The following is a 21,348-nucleotide window of genomic DNA, read 5'->3' on the forward strand; positions in this document are numbered from 1 at the left end:
GTATATGTTGCATTTGTGCTGATAAATAAATAAATAAATGGAGACTAGTATAGATCTATTTCAAGCTATTCAGCTCTCATCAGCTAGCCATACCCTTACTGGGAATTGAATACATACATACATACATACATACATACATACATACATACATACATACATCATACATATATACATGCATATATGCAGGTATCCATCTGTCTGTTTGTGTGTATACGTAGAAAGGTTAACCTTTTCTTTTCCTCCATGCCACAGATCGCATTGTTATTCATTGTGAATAAACGACAGTAGTGACAACTCACTGTGTCCCATGGCCTTTTTCAACCGGTGAGCTAGTGGCTGTTTTGGTGTTCTGCTGATATCCGTCTCACTTTTAAATTTTCTCTTATGGAAATCTTCAAGCCATTGTCCTGTCAGTCCTGGACACCCTGCTGCATCTTCATTTTTCTTTTGATGTTTGCTTAAACAAAGACATAGATATTAATGAACAGCTTCTTCTTTCCCTTCAAGTTCTCATTAATGTCCGCAGAAGAGTTATGGTTCTCTAAAATAGGCTCTAGGAAATCCTTGTTCAGTGACGGTAATTGTGCATGGTTGCTATAAGAGGCAATCAGTAAGTAAAGACCACCTATATCCGTGATGGCAAACCTATGGCACGTTTGCCCTCTCTGTGGGCACATGAGCCATTGCCCACCTCAGCTCTACAGCGTATGCTCATGCGCCTCCTGCCAGCCAGCTGACTTTTGGGTCTCTGCCATGTATGCGGGAGACACGTGCATGTGCAGTGTAGCACGGGGGGGGGGTGTGTGCAGCACTCCCCCTCGCTCCATTTTTGGTGCCAGGAGGCTTCAGGGAGGGCCTCCTGAGACTGGGGGAGGCTGTTTTTGCCCTCTAAGGGGCTCGAGCAAAGCCTCCAGAGCCTGGGGAGGGCGAAAATGCCCCTCCCCGCGCTGTGGCGCAGGATGCCTAGTAGGCTGCACTGGGGGGGGGGGTTCACGCACACAAGCGTGGGGGGGTCATCACGCATGCATGCGCAGAGGGGGCGGTGCATTGTATTGTGGGTGTGGGCACGCACACGCGATAGCACACACATGCAAAATTTTGGCACATGAGGAGAAAAAGTGAGCCATCCCTGACCTATTTTCTAAAGACTGCGGGAGAATATTGTTTGAAAATTCTATAAGCACAAATTGGTTTTTCAAGTGCTCTCAGGGTAGGAAAAGATTTGGAATCCCACCACTGCTCTGCACCCTTTCTAGATTCTCAATATCTTTTTTGTATCATGGGGATCCCTACTGGATGCAATATTCCAATGCGGTCTTACCAAAGCATATAAAGTATTACTTTACACTTTAGCATGTGATATAAAAAGTAGTAGACGCTAAATGAAAATAAAGCAAAGCTGCCCCAAACCATGAAGTCCTTTTCTATTCTGAGCATAATTCACATAGATACTTTTAAGAAAGACCTTCTGAGAAGAAAGGGATAGAATTCAAGAATTACAGCAACCTGATGGTTATCCATATAAGAACTAATAGTGCAGAAATGTATTATTGTCTTTTTGCTGCCTTCTGTTGAATTAGCAAACTAACATGTCTTTCACTAATAATGAAAGAGCTTGCAAGTGGTTCTTTACACAACAGTCTCTTAAATTTTAATCAGCCCATGAACAAGCCACAGTTCATAACAAGGGAGCGTTTGACCTGAATGAGTCATCATGTGTTCAAACACCTGGATTCAGAATTAGTACAAACTTCCAGAGTGGAAGATTAATCCCGCAGTCCAAAGCGCCACAATTTTTGTGTTAGACTGCATCAGAGGCTCTTCTCATTCTTTCAGTCTCCAATGTTCCCCTTTGGGAGAAAATTTTGGGAATGATGTTGGGTTAATATGAAGATGAGGCAGGTATAATTCCACGTTGTTTACCACAATGTTTCTCATTCTGGGAGTGGAAATCGACACTTAAAATTGCAGAGAAACACTGGTTTAGAGGCTATATGGGACTAATGGGAGAAAAGATGTTCTAACGCAGGGGTATCAAACTCAAGGCCTGCGGGCTGGATCCGGCCTGCGGGGCGCTTAGATCTGGCCTGTGGGGCCACCCTGGAAACAGCAAAGGACCGGCCCGTGGTGCCTCTGCCAGTGGAAATGGACTCGCCCCCCCCCCAAGCTTTGTTTTCACTGGCAGAGGACTGCAGAAGGCTGTCGCGGCTGAAAATGGAGCTTGGAAACCAGTTTTCGCTGGCAGAGTGCTCGAGCTACACAGGTGCCCCCAACATGAGTGAAGTCAAGCTGGCCATGCCCCCTGACCCCGCTGAGGTCAAACATCACCCTCAATGAAATCGACTTTGACATCCCTGTTCTAACTGAATCCTAGCAAGAGAGAAAGAGAGAGAGATTATTTATGCAGGATATCCATTTTCGTGTCTTTATTTGTATGTATTATATGGACGACCATCTCAACAAGTGGACAGTGAACAGGATTAAAATTAAAACATTTAAACACATGATACAAAAGCTCTATCTGCTCCTCCGTGGGCCCCAGATAGAGTCACACTCTCCCTGAAAGATAGGAGACATAAATTTTGTAACATCTCAGAATGTTATGTATGCCAAGACCCTTGTGGGGGGGAAAAAGGTTGTTATAATATAGATCGGTGGGGTCAAACTCAAGGCCCGGGGGCCAGATCCGGCCCACGATATGGTTAGATCTGGCCTGCGAGGCTGCCCTGGAAACAGTGAAGAGCAGCCCCCAGTGCCTCAGCCCTGGCCCAGTTGGCTGGGCACTGATCTAAAACTTGGTGGTGACCAGCCTTAGATCCGCGGGACTGCTTTGCAGTCAGCGAGGGGCCACCACCACCCACTGGGCACGTGCTGGAGACAATGAATCCCTCCAATCCCACCCCAGTCATGACCACCCAGTTAGCTGCGACAACCCGGCCATGACCACCCCAGCCATGCCAACCCAGCCCTCCAAAGTCGACCACGACCCTGATACGGCTCTCAATGAAATCGAGTTTTGACACCCCTGATCTCAATGGTTTAATATAGTGATTTATTTTGGCCCATTAAAAGGTGTGGCAAGAAAACAATACTGGTAATCCTTGACTTACAATCATTTGTTTAGTGATTGTTCAATGTTACAACTGCACTGAAAAAAGCGACTTATTGCTGTTTTTCACACTTAGCGATGCCTGCAGCATCCCCATGGTCATGTGACCAAAATTTGGATGCTTGGCAACTGGCATGTATTTATGACAGTTGCAGTGTCCTGGGAGCATGTGATCATCTTTTGCGACCTTCTGACAGGAAAAGTCAATGGGGAAGGCAGATTCTTTTAACGACCACGTTACTAATCTAAGAACGGCAAAAATTCACTTAACAACTGTGGCAAGAAGGGTTATAAAATGGGGAACAACTCACTTAACAACTCTCTTGCTTAGCAATAGAAATGTTGGGTTCAATTGTGGGTCATAAGTCGAGGATTATCTATACAGGGCTTGAATCTGCTGTACCATGACATCAAAGTCACAGTTTTTTTAACAGCAATCCCACTTTTGTCTCCAGTGTACATTTTTTCAAAAAATTATTGCATTAAATACTTCTTCCATTAGGAAACTGAAAAAATACATTTCAAATTTGTCAGACCATTTTTCTCATATACTGGGATAATGGGAATTGTATCCCTGTATCTGATGGATAAGGACGGTTCCAATAAGAACAACAAATCTCTGAGCAGAATGCAAGAATTAACACAGTTATTAATTGTTAAAAACTAAATATAAAATGTGACTGCCATAGAAAGAAGAAGGGAATGAGCCTTTGTTACAGATTATATCTGACTGGTGATTCACCAGGAGTATATATGTTTTTCCTCACTTCATTAACTTTCCAGACAGCATATTATTACTATAATCAATATAATGAGTCTACATTCTTGGCGTGCCTATGAGAAATACATAGACAATATAAACACAGCATACGTTGTAAAAAAATGTTCCTCTTTTTGAAAAAAAAAGAATTAGATTTTTCAAACCTTCTTATAAACTTTCTGCCAGGCATGAAATTTTAAGAATAAAATTAGACTCTTTGTTCCATCACCTCTTAACAGAGTCTCCTTCAGCATCACCTCTCCATGATAAATCCCTCAATCAAGAAAAAAAAAACTCAAGAAAATATGAGCAAACTGGCAAACACTGTGATGTATCTATCACATTTAATTAAAATAAAAGCTAAAAGAGTTTGCTAACCTGGTCACAGCAGGTGGCAGTCCTGAGTTGACTTTGACAGATCTGGGAAAAACCCGTTGGGGGGGGTCAGATCTTCTCAGCGCTTTAAAGAGCTGAGGAAATTCTAACTTTGGGGGCTAGACCAAGAAGGGGAAAAATGTATTCAGTCCGAAGAATTCTTAGCAATGGGCATTCTGACTGAGCTTTGTAAGATTTGAAACCCAGATCTCTAGGAATTGTCCAAATTAGGGAAGTGTATGGAAACATGAAAATGTGAGTAGATAAATAGGTACCATTTCGGTGGGACGGTAACAGTGTTCTGTGCACCATCCTAGAGTTGGACACAACTGGGCAGAGAAACCTTTACCTTTATGTTAGCCTCGGATATATGCAAGGTTGAGTACCAAGATCACAAAATGGAAATAATTAATAATCTGCCTCTCCTCCTATACTCTGCCTCTCCTACTGAATCTCCTATGGCAGCTTTCCTCAAATCTATTGCCCACCAAATATATTGGGCTGTCACTGACATGCAAGATAATGGATGAGGCCCCTTGAAGTCCAACATAACTGGTGGAAAGGGTGGCAGAGCCTTTGATTAAGGTGCCAACTGGGCGTTTCCTCAGGATCTAATCCTAATGAAGGGAGGGTCGAATTTCATTTGAACTGCTGCGCGTGAAAAAAAGACAAATGCTCCTCCTGTACCTAACAATGTTCACTTTGATAGCTTTCTACCAACTCAGCTTCCCTCACTCTCCACTATTAGATTGAGTTATTTATTGAATTTATATTGTCACCTATTCGCCCATGGCTTACAGAATATAAAACCACATTTAAAACAATAAAACTAATAAAAAGGAACAAATAAATTAATATAATATAATAAAATCACTCCCCCCACCCCCCACCCCAGGGACAGCAGATCAGATGAGTCATTTAATGGGCTCCATCCCTCTCTGGGTTCCCCAGGACTGCTGGCAAAACCAGGTCTTCAGCGCCTTCCGGAAGAGTATTAGGAGGGGGGGCTATTCTAATCTCAGGGGGAATGATGTTCCAGAGGGAGGGAGCCACCGCGGAGAAGGCCCTTCTTCTGGGTCCCACCAGGTGTATCTCCCTCGGGGATGGGATCTGCAGCATTCACTGCCTCCCTGCTCTGACGGGTCAGGAAGATGCGACCGGCAAAAGACGGTCCCTCAGATAATCTGGTCAGGTTTTGACAGAATTTTGGAAGAACGTATAGTTTCTTCATAAAGGAAACACCATGAATGATTCCAACAGGATTCAGGAACATCTTTTAAAAGCAGATTTTGACTAATTCAGAATCAGATGAACTAATTTTGGAGCTACAGTACTAGATCTTACTTGGGCTAAATAAAGCTTATATAATAGTTCCTTGTTCCTTGGTTGTTGTTTTTTTAAAAAGATCCAGCCAACTGCTTTTTTTTTTTTTCCTATATGGAGTTTTTCTTCTTTCAAAACAAGCAAGTAAATCAACTATCAAAAATAGTTAATTCTTGATGTTTTATTTTTTTAAAAATCTGCTCCTTTGCCTAATCACATTCCATTTTTACACAGCCCTTCTGTAGAGGAATAAGTATAATTCTCTATAAATTTCTCTACTCCCCACCCTGAGGGTGCAGAGCTACAGAAATGCAACTGGAGTTTATGAGAACAAACAATCTCTTAGGTGTGGTTCGTTTTTCAACATACCATCTTTGTTTTAAAAAGGCTCACTGGACAAATCACAGTCCATGGACTAAGACTATCCTCGTTTGTAAACAGTGATCCTGACCCATGTCTAACCCAAGGAAATTAGTAGCACATTAGTAATTTGTGGATGGAAAGAATGTCATCCTTTCCTATGTGCAATTAGGATCCATCGACCTATTTAATGGAAGCACAGTTGAGTCATAAGTGGCAAAGGACATGTGTGGCCAAAGCTTTCATGCACGCAGACTGGGGAATTCTGGGAATTGAAGTCCACACATCTTCAAATCGCCAAGGATGAGAAACACCGCCTTGGGACAACTTCACATTTGGTTTTTCTTGATCCTCTCCTCAGTTTTATTTATTTTATTTCATTTATTTATAAGCTGCTGCAATCAAGGTGATTTTGAGTGGTGTAGAATTTTCTACATCCATATGTGGGAAGAAATATCCATCTGGTTCAGTTCCAAGCTGGGAGAAAAACACTGGAAACATGGCGGCTGATTGGAAAGATGGTTTATTGAGAAAACAGAACAACATGTGATTCTGGACAGCTGACAAAATGGAGTTGAGAGTGGGTGGTTTTTATACCTTCTTTGGGCTTTGTAGTTGAGCTTCCTGTTCCTGTGCAAGAACATGTCCTTTAATATTCTATTGGCTTTTTTCAGATCCCTATGGGGGTCATGTAGGGGTTATGTAGGGGTCATAGCTGGCTCTATAGGCAAAAGAGGAAATGCAAATCCTAAGTGTTTGAGCTAATTTTGTCAAGCTTGTTTGTTGCTTATCTGAGTTTCTTTCTTGACCCAGTCTTTCTGAATGGATTACCAAATCTGCATTTCTAAAAGCTGGCCCCCTCGGTTTCTGCTTGGGGCAGGGAAACTGGGCCTGGTTTCTGAATAGGCTGAGCCAATCTTTCTTAATGGGCACAAAATATCTGCTGGCGATGAAGAAAAACTGAGTCGGCTTTCTGTCTTTAAGAGCGTGTCTTTTTCCATTTCTCCTTTAGAAAAATATAATATTCTGCCTTTTTAAATATTTCCCAAAATATTTCCTTCTTTTGGGGGTAGGTGCTGACTTTCTACACATAACCTGGGTTAAGAAAATGGAGGAAAGAGTATCAAATCCTAAAATCCGTAAAACACAATAGAGCTACCAGAAATCTAATCTTTCAGAATGACCAACAGATCATGCTCCAAGATTCATGGATCTCTATTCCAAGAATCCAAATATGTTTGCTGCTTTTGCTGCTATTATGTTGCTTATGTATGGTAAACTACAATTAAGCAAAAGTTGTCTAGAACTACTTTAGCAAATAAAACTTTAATAAGATGACACTAGAGGATCATATATTTATATTTCATGCATTCCAGCTATAAAAGGGAGGAGGAATTGAACTCATGAATTTGTATTATATGAGTACTTCTTAACTCCCTTTCTAGCTGAAAGTTATTAACAAGGTCATTTTCCAACCCAATGACTGCCTTTGGTGCTTTTAAGCTATTGTCCCTTGTGATTTTTTAATAGTTGTTTATTGTGTTCATTTACCCTAAAGCTATGGCTCAATTCACTGTCAGATCACTTACTACGTTTCCCCTTCTCTTTTGGGGAAGGACTGTTATTATCCCCTAACCTACGATTTTGGATGCATTAAACTCAAAATATTTTATCTTCCCAGTTAACTTTTGCAGATCCACCCCTGGGCAGGAGCAAAGGCTGATTAAATTCTTCTGCCAAGCAGAGTCTGTGAAATGTTTTAACAAGTTGCTAAAGGGTAAGTGTTAGATTTGAGAATGCAGAATTATCCATCAAGTTTCATCGTCCAAATTGCTCCCGCAGTTATGGGATATCAAGAGTTTCCAGACAAAAAGGGAAGAATTCCTAGCGTGAGATTTTTGTCAACTTTTTAATTGATCTACCACTGTTTAGAAACGATCACTGCAGTTGCTCAGAAATCTTTTATTTGTTCAAACCTGATCTACTGATCTTTCTCCTACATAAAGAGGATCTTTACCCCAAAGAAGAAGTGTTTTCATCTGCTTTTCTGAACAAGCAAGATCACAACCTCTACATGTTCAAGTAGTAGCACAAAAATTAAATGGAACGTGATCGTTGATCACTTGCCATTTTTTTGTTCTCACAAGGGCATTGATTTTTTTTTGAAGTTTTTCATTTATTGGAAGAACACTGGATTTTGTCTTTTTTCCCCCCAACAAGGCTCCTGGTGTGTAAGACCCACCAATGCCCAGAAATGGACATCTAAATTTCACATTCCACAAAAAGAGAAAAACCATCAGGGTAAAACAGGGGTGTCAAACTCAAGTACACTTCAAACCCAATGCTTTGCTCAAAATTTTAAAGTAGCTCATTTGATGACGAGTCTGACCTAAAAGGAATCTTGCTGATTTCAGAGGGGCTTTTAACTGAATGGTTGCAATTCCTGGCTAGGGATAAAGCATTATTTGGTTCATCAAAGCTTTTTGAGAAGCCACCACTGGATGGATTCATATCATATGTAAGCATGGCTTCCATGCATGGCTTACAAACCCATGGCTAGATTTTATAATAGGCTATTGTCAAAATCAAACAAACCTTATTTATGTGTGAATATAATGTGCGAATCCAGTAACCATCTATCTATTTTGGTAACTTTTTAAAATCCCTAAATTTCATTCCACTAATTACTAATGTGATCAATACTCCCAAGGCAAGGGAGTATTTTACTCAGCAACAATTAATGACTCAATATATACATTATGTTCACTGTAATTAGAATACAATAATAAGGTGCTAAGTATTCACAGATGTTTCTAATTGACCTTCCTTCTCTCTTTAGCTACTGACAAAAAAATAACAATCCCTGTCCAACATAATTATTACACATTTTACCAGCACCTTATTTCTTGACTGTGCTAATGTGCCGTAATGACTATAGATAGATAATTACTTTGATGGAAAATGGTACCTCTTATCTTCTCCTCTCAAAAATGAGATCTACAGAAAATGGGTTTCAGGAACTAGAGAACTCTTGTCACTACATATTCAAATTAGATTGTGTGGTGCAATTGATTGTCCAATTCATCTGTCTAGGACCAGAGAAATAAGAAAGACTTTATCTAATAAAGGAGAATATTTGTAACTCAGGGTTGAAATGAGGGTTCCTTGGTGCTCTCTGAGCTTGGTTGTTTTCTTGCAAACATTTCATTACCTAAACTAGGTAACATCATCAGTGCTAGTAGACGTTACCCAGTAATGAAATGTCTATAAGAAAACAACTAAGCTCAGAGAGCATGAAGGGTTTTCTGTAGTTTAGGAACCATGGCAGCAGTCTTAGAACTTCTGGCTCCAATGTCATCATCTTTCTTGTTAGTTCTTCTTCAATGTTTTGCAAGTGAGGAAGCAGAAAGTGCAACCAGAAAGAAACAGATAGATCTCAGCTCTCCTTCCTGAGAGAGAGAGATATTGGTCAACTAGGGCCAGAAAAATCAACTACTGAATTAACTGCAGAAGTAAGCAGAGAATGAGCACCTTATCACTTTCATTTCATGGGCTTTCCAAAACCTTGAACCATCATTAAAATGGTTGTCAGGGTTCCTAGGTATGCCCTAATTAAATCATGAGCCTCAAGCCAAGCTTCAAAAGAAATCCATTATTTTTTAGGAGCTTCATGTTGGCACATTCCCAAGTGAAGCCAGCTATGACCCCACATAATTTACGGCCCCAATCATGACCCTGTTTCCGTCTTCTCCCAGGGTGTGTCAATCACATTCGCCAACGGGGCAATTTCACGGGTTGTAGAGATCACTCCCATCTGGCTGGTGTAAGTAACCATAGGATACAGCCTTGAGAGAGATAAGTCTGGAATGTGCATCTGTCTTTGCTACCGTGCCGTTTCATCGGTTTCCCATCCCCCCTTTCCTATGACAACTCAAGAGCAGGCCAAGGATGCTTTGCTAGTTGACACTGGTGGCTATTGCTTGGGGATGCCCAACACATTGCCATGTACCATCTTTAAAGAGGAGAATGATATGTACATCCTATCTGAACTGACCTTATAGCAATAGCAGTTAGACTTATATACCGCTTCATAGGGCTTTCAGCCCTCTCTAAGCGGTTTACAGAGTCAGCATATCGCCCCCACAATCTGGGTCTTCATTTTACCCACCTCGGAAGGATGGAAGGCTGAGTCAACCCTGAGCCAGTGAGATTTGAATCGCTGAACTGCAGATAGCAGTCAACTGAAGTGGCCTGCAGTACTGCACTCTACCCACTGCGCCACCATGCACATAGAGAGAAAATAAAACATTTGATGTAATGGTTACATTCATGTTACAATCTTAACTATGACTAACTTCTCTGCATATGATTTTTAACCAGGATTTACTCAATTTTTGAGTAAATAGTTAATACTCCCAATTTTTGGGGTTCACAGAAAACTGCACACTATAAATGAAATATTCTGGCAAATGATCTATCCATGCCTCTCCTTCTCTCTCTCTCTCTCTCTCTCTCTCTCTTTCTCTCTCTCTCTCCCTCCCTCTCCCTCTCCCTCTCCCTCTCTTTGAAACTGCAGAAAGAAGATTTATAGACTTGGAAAATTATTCTTGTTTTCTGAAAAAGGAAGGAAAACTCAAAAGTTTATGAGAGTAGGGACAGTAGTGCTAATGTGAGGAGCTGCAAATGGTTATATATATGACCAGTTGTTAAGCACCAAAATTATGGTCACGTGACTGCCAGGGACACCAGTCAGAACCTCAAAATCGGACCATAAGTACCTTTGGGGGGGGCGTTGTAACTCTGAATGATTACTAGGCGATAAGTGGTTAAATCGAGGACTGCTACTGTAAGGTAGAGTAGCCTGTTTTCCCAAAAATAAGACCTCCCCAAATAAACCCAATTGGGCTTTTGAGCGCATGCACTAAAACAAGTCTTCCCCCCCCAAAATAAGCTCTCCCCCCCAAATATTGCAACACAGCAGCAGCCATGAGGTGATCACACTTGCTGCCTCCTGCACCTCAAAAATAATAAGACCTTCCTGAAAATAAGGCCAAGTGCTCATTTTGGGGGTCAAAAGAAAATAAGACCCTGTCTTATTTTCAGGGAACACGAGGAACATATGATTAGGTACAACTTTTATGCCATAATGAGATAATGAAGAGTTAAAGCACCAAAGGAAAGTGATAAAGTTACTGTAAGAAATGAGACCTAGGAAGATAAGAAGATCCTGTTAAGTCTTATAACAAAAGGCAGAGGCCGGGGAATTAGTATGTATTATATAACCATGGATAAACAAGAAGCATCAGTTGCCTAACTTGTGGGTTCAAATCAAGTTGGACTAATAATACTCTCAAATCCCTGGAGATAATTGCTTCCTAATGCTTGTTTATTGAAATGGTGTAAGTGAGGGAAAGAAAGATAGTTATTATTGTAATACTTTTTTGTTGTCTGCTACTCAGCTTTCTAATGAAATAAAAGTTTATTACAAGGGATGAAAACATTCTCATGTTTTGCCTTCATAGTTGACATTTAATAAATCTTCATTTATGCTTAGGGTTTGTTCCCCCCCCCCCACTTATTACATCTGGAGCCCACCTTACTCTTAGGCAACTGTGGGCAGCTTGCAATTAAAAACCAATATATAAAATAACACAATTGACTGGATATTTATAGAACATTTATAGAACATTTCAGTCCTTTTCATGAAACCATTCAATAACTTTAACATAACCAATTTAAGAGAGAGAATAATTGCATCCCATTAGGTTTTTCCTCTATTAAATACTCTATGAAAGCAAAAGTTGGACTTTGAAGAAGCATGATTGGAAAAGTGTTGATGCTTTTGATCTTCGGTGTTTGAGGACAACCTGGGAATATTATGTATAGCCAAGAAACAAACAAATGCAATAACAAAAAAATGAACCCAGATTCCTCAAACGACCATATTTTGGAGAGAAAAACTTTCTGGAAAGAAGTATCTACAGGTAGTCCTTGACTTATGATGACAATTGGCCCCCAAATTTCGGTTGTTAAGGGATACATTTGTTAAGTGGATTTTGCTCCATTTTACGACCTTTCCTGCTACAGTTGTTAAGTGAATCATTACAGTTGATAATTTAGTAACGTGGTTGATAAGTGAATCTGTCTTCCCCATTGATTTTGCTTGTCTAAGGGTTGCAAAGGGTGATCACATGACCATGGGCCCCAGCAACGGTAATAAGAATGAACCAATTGCCAAGCATCTGAATTTTTTATCACATGATCGTAGGAATGCTACAAAGGTTGTAAGTGTGAAAAATGGCCATAAGTCACTTTTTTCAGTACCGTTGTAACTTTGAACGGTCACTTTATGAACTGTTGTAAGTCGAGGACTACCTGTAATGCTGGTAGTTTTGTAATATAGGGCAGGAGGGTAACCCCTCCCCCCCCAAAGTTATACAATTTGTATTGGGCTCAGTGTAAGCCTGGCTTTCTTCCATTAGGAACTCTTGTTTCACTGTTCTGTGCATCCCTAGAGTAGATGAAAAGAAACAATGCAGAGATGATCCAAATGGAGGGAGGCTCTTAACTCTGTGTTTGGAGGCCAGAAGAAAAGATGAACCTTAAATTATATTCTGTTCCAGTTCATAAGGCACGCTGGCTAAGCTGACCAGATAAGGAATAATGGATGGAAACTGACCAAGGAGAGATTCCACCTAGAAATAAGGAGAAATTTTCTGATAGTGAGAACAATCAACCAATGGAACAGAAGTTGCCTTTGGAAGTTGTGGGGGCTTCATCACTTGAGACTTTCAAGAAGAGACTGGACTGCCATTTGTCAGAAATGGGGTAGGGTCCCCTGCTTGAGTGGGGGTTGGACTAGATGATCTATAAGGCAGGGGTGAAATCCAGCAGGTTCTGACAGGTTCTGGAGAACCAGCAGAAATTTTGAGTAGTTCAGAGAACTGGCAAATGCTACCTCTGGCTAGCCCCAGAGTGGGGTGGGAATGGAGATTTTGCAGTATCCTTCCCCTTGAATGGGGTGGGAGTGGAGATTTTGCAGTATCCTTCCCCTGGAATGGGGTGGGAATGGAGATTTTGCAGTATCCTTCCCCTGAAATGGGGTGGGAATGGAGATTTTGCAGTATCCTTCCCCTGGAATGGGGTGGGAATGGAGATTTTGCAGTATCCTTCACCTCGAATGGGGTGAGAATGGAGATTTTGCAGTATCCTTCCCCTGGAATGGGGTGGGAATGGAGATTTTGCAGTATCCTTCACCTCGAATGGGGTGAGAATGGAGATTTTGCAGTATCCTTCCCCTGGAATGGGGTGGGAATGGAGATTTTGCAGTATCCTTCCCCTGGAATGGGGTGGGAATGGAGATTTTGCAGTATCCTTCCCCTGCCATGCTCACCAAGCCACCCCCACCAAGCCACACCACGCCTACTAAGCCATGCCCACAGGTAGTAAAAAAAATGTATTTCACCACTGCTATAAGATCCCTTCCAACTCTGTGAATCTGTTAATCTGACCTGCTCAGAGACTAAATTTAGGTAATTGCAGTTAGTCCTTGCTTAGCAACCGTTTTGACATTACGATGGACCCCAAAAAGGTTCAAATTTAAAGTTCTCATGACTACCCCTCCCCTCGTGATCACATGGTTGTGTCTTGGGTGGCTGGCTACTGGCCTGCATTTATGGATGTTTATAAGCGTCTTACAGTTACGTGACCACGATTTACTCCCTCCCCCAGAAACTAGCATTTAATTCTGCTTTCTAGAAAAAAACACTCATTGCAACAAGCTCACTTAATGACCACGGCATTTGCTTAATGACTGTGTTTGCTTAACAACTTAAGCAAATTTGCTTAATGTTCATAACGATTTGCTTTAGTTTGTTCGCCACAAAAAAAATAAATCATAAAATCGGATCGGTCACGCGATGACCTGATTAACAGCAACACAATTTACAATTGTAATTCCTATCTTGATTAGGGTCATAAATCAAGGACTCCCTATAAAGTTTAATTTGGGCATGATCCTAATCCAGAAATTTGGTTACAATGGACTAGCTCTTTAACCTGGTTTAAATGAACGTGGTTTAGGCACACTTAAAACTGATTCATCAGGGAGGGAAATTAATAGTACTCTAGAAATGTTCATTGCAAAATGAACTGCAATGTGAAACAATAGTCTATTAATGTACAGTTACATCATCTGTTTCCACCATTGGCTCAGAGAAGTTATAATCAGCCTGAATATCAGGGAGCGGAACTCCACCTTTACACGTAAGTTTAAATAAAAACAAATAGCCTGAAAACACCCTTCTAATACTTCCGTAGACTAGTTGGTACAAAGCAGTATCTGTTCAACTGAAGACTGAATTAATTTCATTGCTGTGGTTAACAACTAGTCTCATTAAGCCTAGAGGTTCTTTAAAAAAGGTGGCATAATTGGAATATTTACATGCTTGTGATTAGAGATAAAAGACAATGATCTTCATATGATTATCTGCACACACCACAACACTGCTTAATTTATACCTTACATGTAGTCTAGTTAGGCAACTTATTGTCTCTATTGTAATCTTCCAATCTGGTATCCGCCAGATGAATTTGGCCTACAAATTTATGCAAGGCAGCTTGTAAGTTAGAATTTTAAATGGGCTTTAGGATGTATATCCTTGTTGTACTTGCTTACTAGGGGGGGATAAATGCCATTGAGATACTTTTGAGTAAACACATATTGTTGGGCTGAGAGAGAGTGACTGATCCAAGGCCATTCAGCTGGCTTTTATGGCTAAGGCGGAATTAGAACTCACAGTCTCCTGGTTTCTAGCCCAGTGCCTTAACCACTAGACTGATGTCCCAAAGGTGCTTTTTCAGGAGGCAACTGGATTTTCTTGTTTTTTTCTTGAAGATGTTTTGCTTCTCATCCAAGAAGCTTCATTGACTCTGGCAGAATGATGGGATGGTAGGGAGGAAGGATTGATTCTGACATGATAGTGGTGGTGGATAAGTGTTAAGGACCAGATGACTTTGCAGTCATCTGGTCCTTAACACTTATGATCCTTCCATTCCCCCTGCCCCCCGAATCCTGGACATGGAAGAGGAGTGGCATAACAGCATTTTTGTGTGTGCAATTTATTTTTTTATGCTAATGGGAAGAAATCAAGGTATAGTGGTACACAAAAAGGCCAATTTCCATTTGCCTTGGGATATTGCTGCTAATTAAATTCCAAGCTAAGCCATTAATTTCCATAAGGATAAGGAGAAAAGTTGAGGTTTGTGAATTAAATGCTTTCAAAAAACTCCCTTTGTTTCAATGATAGATATTACCAAATTAAATAAGGGCACATTCAAATTAAATGTGTTCAAACATGTGAACTTAATCAGCACTAGCAAATACTTGCTAAATCAAAGCTAGTTTTAATCTGTTATTTTGTTGCCATGCTGATCATTCAAAACTTACAGTGAATTCTTCTCATTCACAGCTGGCAAAGTCTTTCGAAGGAGGATTTATGGTCACAGACCTTATCTGGTTTGAAGAGCTGACAGGAGACAAACTCCACTCCCCTTTTTTTCCTCTTTTATTTCCTCTGGGAGGGGCCATTCATCATCTGGCCTTACTCCCATGTCAACCCGTTCTTTAGTTGTTCCCTTTGTCTGGTAACACTGTGTATGCGCACACTGGGAACAGGCTCCAGCTGTTCGTCTGCCTCACTGATGTCTGACTCTGAAGGTAGCTGATACCTGGCATACCGCTCTGGACCCCTCTCTGCCTCTGCCACAGAGTCCTCATCAGAGCCTTCCCCAGATTCCAGGACTGGTCCATGTTCCTCCCCAACTTCCTCACTGCAAATCTGCTGCCAGCTCTGCTGGCCACTGGCGGGCCTTCACACTATTCTATGGGCCAAGCTTATTATAATATATGAGGTGGATGGATTATGGTCTTTAGGCTGTTGAACAGAGATAGAAGGTAGTAGCAGATATACAAGTTGATCTTTTCCAGCTACCCAACTGTTCAAAAAATATTTTACTGCCACCTAGACTAGACTGTGGAAATGAAAAAAAGCTCAGAAAAACTGATTTTTTATGGGCTAAGAATTTTTAAGTAGCAGCCTATTCTTTTTTTCTCAATTCTACAATGTATTTTTGTTTTTTGCTCTGGTTCTAGTTAGTGGATTTTGGATTTCTAGCAACCAAAAACAATGATTTGAGAACCAGGAAATTCTGTTTAACTTTAATGTATGTTCAGAATGGATATATATATATATATATATATATATATATATATATATATATATATATATATATATGTGTGTGTGTGTGTGTGTGTGTGTGTGTGTGTGTGTGTGTGTGTGTGTGTGTGTGTGTGTGTGTGTGTGTGTGTGTGTGTGTGTGTGTGTGTGTGTGTGTGTGTGTGCGCGCGCGCGTGTGTGTGTTTTATTTGTGCTGATAAATAAATAAAGGGAGACTAGTATAGATCTATTTCAAGCTATTTAGCTCTCATCAGCTAGCCATACCCTTACTGGGATTCGAACCATATGTGTGTGTGTGTGTGTGTGTGTGTGTGTATTCATTTCTCATCAAATCTGTAAGCAGCATTTTTAAAATTAAAAATATATATTACTTTTTAATAAAGAAATGTAAAATTGTCAAGATTGGCTGATCGGTCTAAATCCCCTTTACCTAAATTTCCATGTAGATATCTTGGAATGCAGAAAAAGGAAGAGGGAATTAATAGCAATATTAATACCTGCAAAGTGAATTTATAAAATCATGCCTGCCCCTCCTTTCCAAAAAGCTTGGAACACTTTTCTCCTCCTAAGAAGCCCTCATGGGGTCAATGCTATGTAAAACCCTTCAACAAGTACTATGCAACCTATTAGTGAACTCCCTAGGGTAAATATTGACAAGGAGTATTGACAAGGATCAATATTATCCATGATGAGTTCCATTAGTATTTATGTTCTCTAGTGGATGTCCAATGTTGGCTCCAAGAACACTCCTGTGACCTGTGGACTTCAACTTCCAGAATTTCCCAGCCAGCCAAATATATTGGGATGACAATTCCCTAAATTTCAAGCAGCATAGTTGAATTCTGAGAGATGCAGCTTTAACGTATTTGCAAGATGCTACATTGGAAAGGGAAGAACAATACTTCCACAGCACTCAGAAAAACTATGTGGACATAGCACATTCTATGAGAAAGACTATGAAGAGTCAACATAGTATAAAAACAAAATATCTAGTGTAAATATCTAATGTTTAAGTTGGGATAACTCATAATATTCTGTACATGAGATTTAGGATACGAGGGCATGTAACTAAATAATCCCATTCCATTAGCTAATAACCCAACTGAACTCTTTGGAATTTAAATAGGCAAGCTATAGAGCAAAGTCCCCTAAAGAAAGAATTAAAGCGCTTGGGAGGAATTTTAAAAACGAAACGAAGTCCAGAAACAAAACAGTCTATGTTCAGTCAACAGCTTCACTTTGTCTTGTTAGGAGCCAATACTAAGTTTATTTATATATTTATTCATAACATTTATAAATTGTTTCATCCAGACTCTACATGGTATAGAAAATTAACCTTATGCACCCTTCAAGTGATGATATGATGTCTTTAACATGCAAACGAACAGGTACCAGAGACAAAGGAAACATTTTGAAAATTAGCGTCACAAAACAGCCTCAAATCTTTCAACTTGCAAGTATATATGTAGTCCTTGACTTACGACCACAATTGACCCCAAACTTTCTGTTGCTAAGGGAGACATTTGGTAAGAGAGTTTTGCCCAATTTTACAACCTTTCTTGCTGCAGTTGTTAAGTGAATCACAGCGGTTGTTAAGTTAGTGACACGATTGTAAAGCGAATCTGGCTTTCCCGTTGACTTTGCTTTCAGGTCGCAAATAGTGATCACATGACCCTGGGACACGGCAATTGTAATAAATATGAATCAGTTGCCAAGCATCTGAATTTTGTTCACATGAGAGATGCTGCAGTGATCGTAAGTGTGCAAAAAGGTCATAAGTCACTTTTTTTCAGTGTCATTGTAACTTTGAACAGTCATTAAATGAACCGTTGTAAGCCGAGGACTATCTGTACTCAATTTCTCTGTATAGTGTATATTACAAATGCTAATAGCCAAAAACAAATGAGCGTATTGTAGCGGAAGAAGCTCAAACATGTGTTGGGAGTTTCCTTAGAGGAGGGGTGTCAGACTCGCGTCGTCATGGCGTTGTCACATGACATATTGGGACTTCCCCCCCTTCGCTAAACCGAGCATGGGCGTGGCCAGCGCGTGATGCATCTGGTCCGCAGGCCGGAAGTTTGACAGCCCTGCCTTATATGTTTAGTTTGAAAAGAAATCCACTACAAACAATGAAACTAACTCTCAAGGTGTTGGACACAGGAAACCTGTGATTTTAATCAGATACTTATTTCATATCCTGAAATAAACTGAAATTGACAAGACTCGTTTTCATACGGCGCTATCACAGCTGAGTCTCCTGATCAAAGTGAGAATTATATGGAAAACCTTATTTATGAGGATTTCTATGATATAATTTCAGTAAAAGAGTTTTATGATTCCATTCAGCTGACCCAAATTTGACTTTTGATGCTAATAGGTAGGATGTTTTGTAATGCTTATATATGCATGCAGCTGGCTCATAATGAGATGAATTGCTGGGAGGCAGTGATGTTTTCAATTTCTCCAGTGAAGGGAGCATCAGAATAGACTTTTCCTTGGGAACAAAGCTTAAGGCGCTGTCACAAAGGAAAATGGAAATACTTATTTTCAATGTTTGAAGGCTAGTCGTCTATTATAAACTAGTAGTAAAAGACCATTTAATACACCATCCTATTGTTTTTAATCCAAATATATTCAGCTGGGTTTACTTCAGATAAATTTATCGAAGCGCTCTGTTGAAATATCCAAGATGTACCAAAAAAAAAAAAAAAACAAACCCCTTTGCAGATGAACCAGGATGTAGTCAGTGCCTTCCCTCCTTTATCCTGTGTGCTGAAGAGAAAAAAAAAACCAGTCCAAACATTTTAAAAAGTCTAAGAAAAACAGATATAACTTCATACGAATCAACCAGGAATCTACAAGAGTTGTGGACTGGAAATAATTTGAATTCCACTTTTGGGACTACTGTAGAAAAACGAGCATCTCAGAATACGTCCATCAGAGTACCTGTTCCTGTCCTCACTTCTCTGCCGCTCTATTTTTTACTCCCAGCAATACTACCAATTTGCCCAGCAGCTGAAATCTGCCTGTATTGCCTCAAGACCAACCGGTTTCTTTTCTAAGTCTTTTCTAATTTTGTCTTTCTTGTAAAGGAAATGTGTGCCACCTGAGAAATCCGGGAACTAAATCTACGCCCAAGTCAGAATGAAGCAACCTACAGCTGCGAAAAAGCACCTGGGGCTCAGGAATATATATATATTTAAAAAACAGATGAACTAATGTTCCAATGCTCAGGAAGGACCAGGGTGAGATCCAAACAGCCGTTACCCCGTATCCTAAAAGGAGCATGAAGATTTAGACAGCATCTCTTGCCCAATGCCTCTCGGGAAGGACGTCTCCTTCCAAATGAAATTGACAACAAATTCCAAACTGACAACAGAGTGGTCAATGCTTGGAATGCACTACCCGACTCTGTTGTTACATCCTCAAACCCCCATAACTTTAACCTTTAACTGTCTAGCTTGGACCTCACCCCTTTACTAAGAGGTCTGTAAGGGGGTGTGCATAAGCGCACCAGTGTGCCTACCGTTCCTGTCCTATTGTCCCCATTTACTGGTACCTATTTCCAGTGTTCATGTCCATGTTTATGCTTATACCTGTTCGTACTATCTTGTACAAGGTTGACTAACTAACTAACTAACTAACTAACTAACTAACTAACTGAGTAAGTAAGTAAGTAAGTAAGTAAGTAAGTAAGTAAGTAAGTAAGTAAGTAAGTAAGTAAGTAAGTAAGTAAGTAAGTAAGTAAGTAAGTAAGTAAGTAAGTAAATGTGTTGCCCTCCAGATGGGTAGGATGAAGCTTTCCACATTTCGGGAAACGCAACAGGTTTGCAAAGAATTTAGTTTGGTGCAGAATTGCAAGAGCGGATCTCCTACCTCAGCCTTTCTTTTTCGGCTTTTTTGAGTTGCGAGTCCCGCTCCAACACCTTGAGGATCTGCCGGGCTTCCTCGCCATTTAAGAAACTCAGATCTATGCCGCGGGATGACCGACTCATTCTGGATTTGGCGCTCTGGAGGTCGGCCGGGCTGTTCACCTTTGCCTCTCGCTCTGCGTTACCAGCATCGCCCGCCGCGCCCTGCCTGGAAAGCGCAGCCTCGGATCCGACAAGCGAATAAGGAACTCGACGGGACGACCGGAGTTCGCTCGCTCTTTCTCGCGAACCGGGATAGGGCGAACTAAAACCGGTAGTCAGTGCGCCCAGCCGCGACCTGCCCGAGAGAGACACCTGTGCGATTGACAGCTGGCTTGACCTATCCCAGCCATTGGCGCTTGAATCCGAAAGTCGGAATGCGCCAATCGCTGACTCGGAGAGGGGCGGGATCTCCCTTTCTTGAGGTGTCCCTGGGTCGCTGCGTTTCTCCTTCTCAAATATTTGCTTTTTTTAAAGGTCTCGGGACAGAAATTGTTTGCTTTGGCTCCGGCCGACGCATTTGTAAAGCTGTGAGAGATAATATACTGGGAAGATAAGCCAAAGGAGTGAATGTAGCTTCAGATCAGTGGCACAAGTTTTAGAGGCGCTGTTATTTTTTAACATTCAAAGAGACTTATGCAAAAGTCAAATCGATATGGTTGAAACTGAGCCATAATACCCTGAAGTTCTATTTGGCATATCATAGGTGAACTCAATCACCGGCTTGTAAAATATTGTGTCATGGCTTTGTTGAAAGAAATATCCTTCTGGGTTCAGCTCCAAGTGGGGAAGAAGATACTGGATTCATGGAGGCTGCTTGGAAAGATGGTTTATTGTTGGACAGGGCCACATGGCTTGAGCCTTGAACAGAAAAGGTGATCGCATATTTCAATGTTGGGGAGAAGAGAGAAGGGCTGAGGAAGGGGCTTGCTAGGCTTTTTATACCCTGTTTAGTCCCACCTCTTTGTTTCCTGTTCCTGTGTAAGAAATGTATTCTGATTGGTTGTCAGACTCCCATGGTGCCATGCAGGGGGCTACTCTTTAGGCTGTTTTGAATCCAGGTATAGATGAGTTCTCAGATGCTATGTGGAGAGTTGAGTAATATCCCTCCCCCCTACAGCTGCAGTGGGGAAGTCTTTATTATGTAAAGTGGGCTAGCCTGGCCTTCTCAATGGCCTATTGACAAAGTGTGGATGGACAGGAAGCTACAGGCAACTATTCTGTGTTTTAAAGCATGTTTCTTTCTTTTCACATCCAGAGAAATATTCTGCC

General features: G+C 40.9%; 1 protein-coding gene across 1 annotated transcript in view; it reads right to left on the minus strand.

Moving 5' to 3' along the window:
• EXPH5 (exophilin 5) overlaps window positions 1-20,380 on the minus strand; it is a 62,982-nt gene extending 42,602 nt beyond the window's left edge. The window contains exons 1-2 of the mRNA XM_014060400.2: window positions 20,042-20,380; window positions 300-457 (exon numbers count right to left, since the gene is read on the minus strand). Coding sequence (XP_013915875.2) covers window positions 300-457; window positions 20,042-20,160 — 277 coding nt within the window. The 5' untranslated portion in view covers window positions 20,161-20,380. The remainder of the gene's footprint in view (window positions 1-299; window positions 458-20,041) is intronic.
• Window positions 20,381-21,348: the final 968 nt, after the last annotated feature.

Source organism: Thamnophis sirtalis, unplaced genomic scaffold, assembly GCF_051295495.1.
Source record: "Thamnophis sirtalis isolate CommonGarterSnake01/CBP01778 unplaced genomic scaffold, rThaSir2_p1.2 scaffold_8, whole genome shotgun sequence".
Taxonomy (NCBI): Eukaryota; Metazoa; Chordata; class Lepidosauria; order Squamata; family Natricidae; genus Thamnophis; species Thamnophis sirtalis.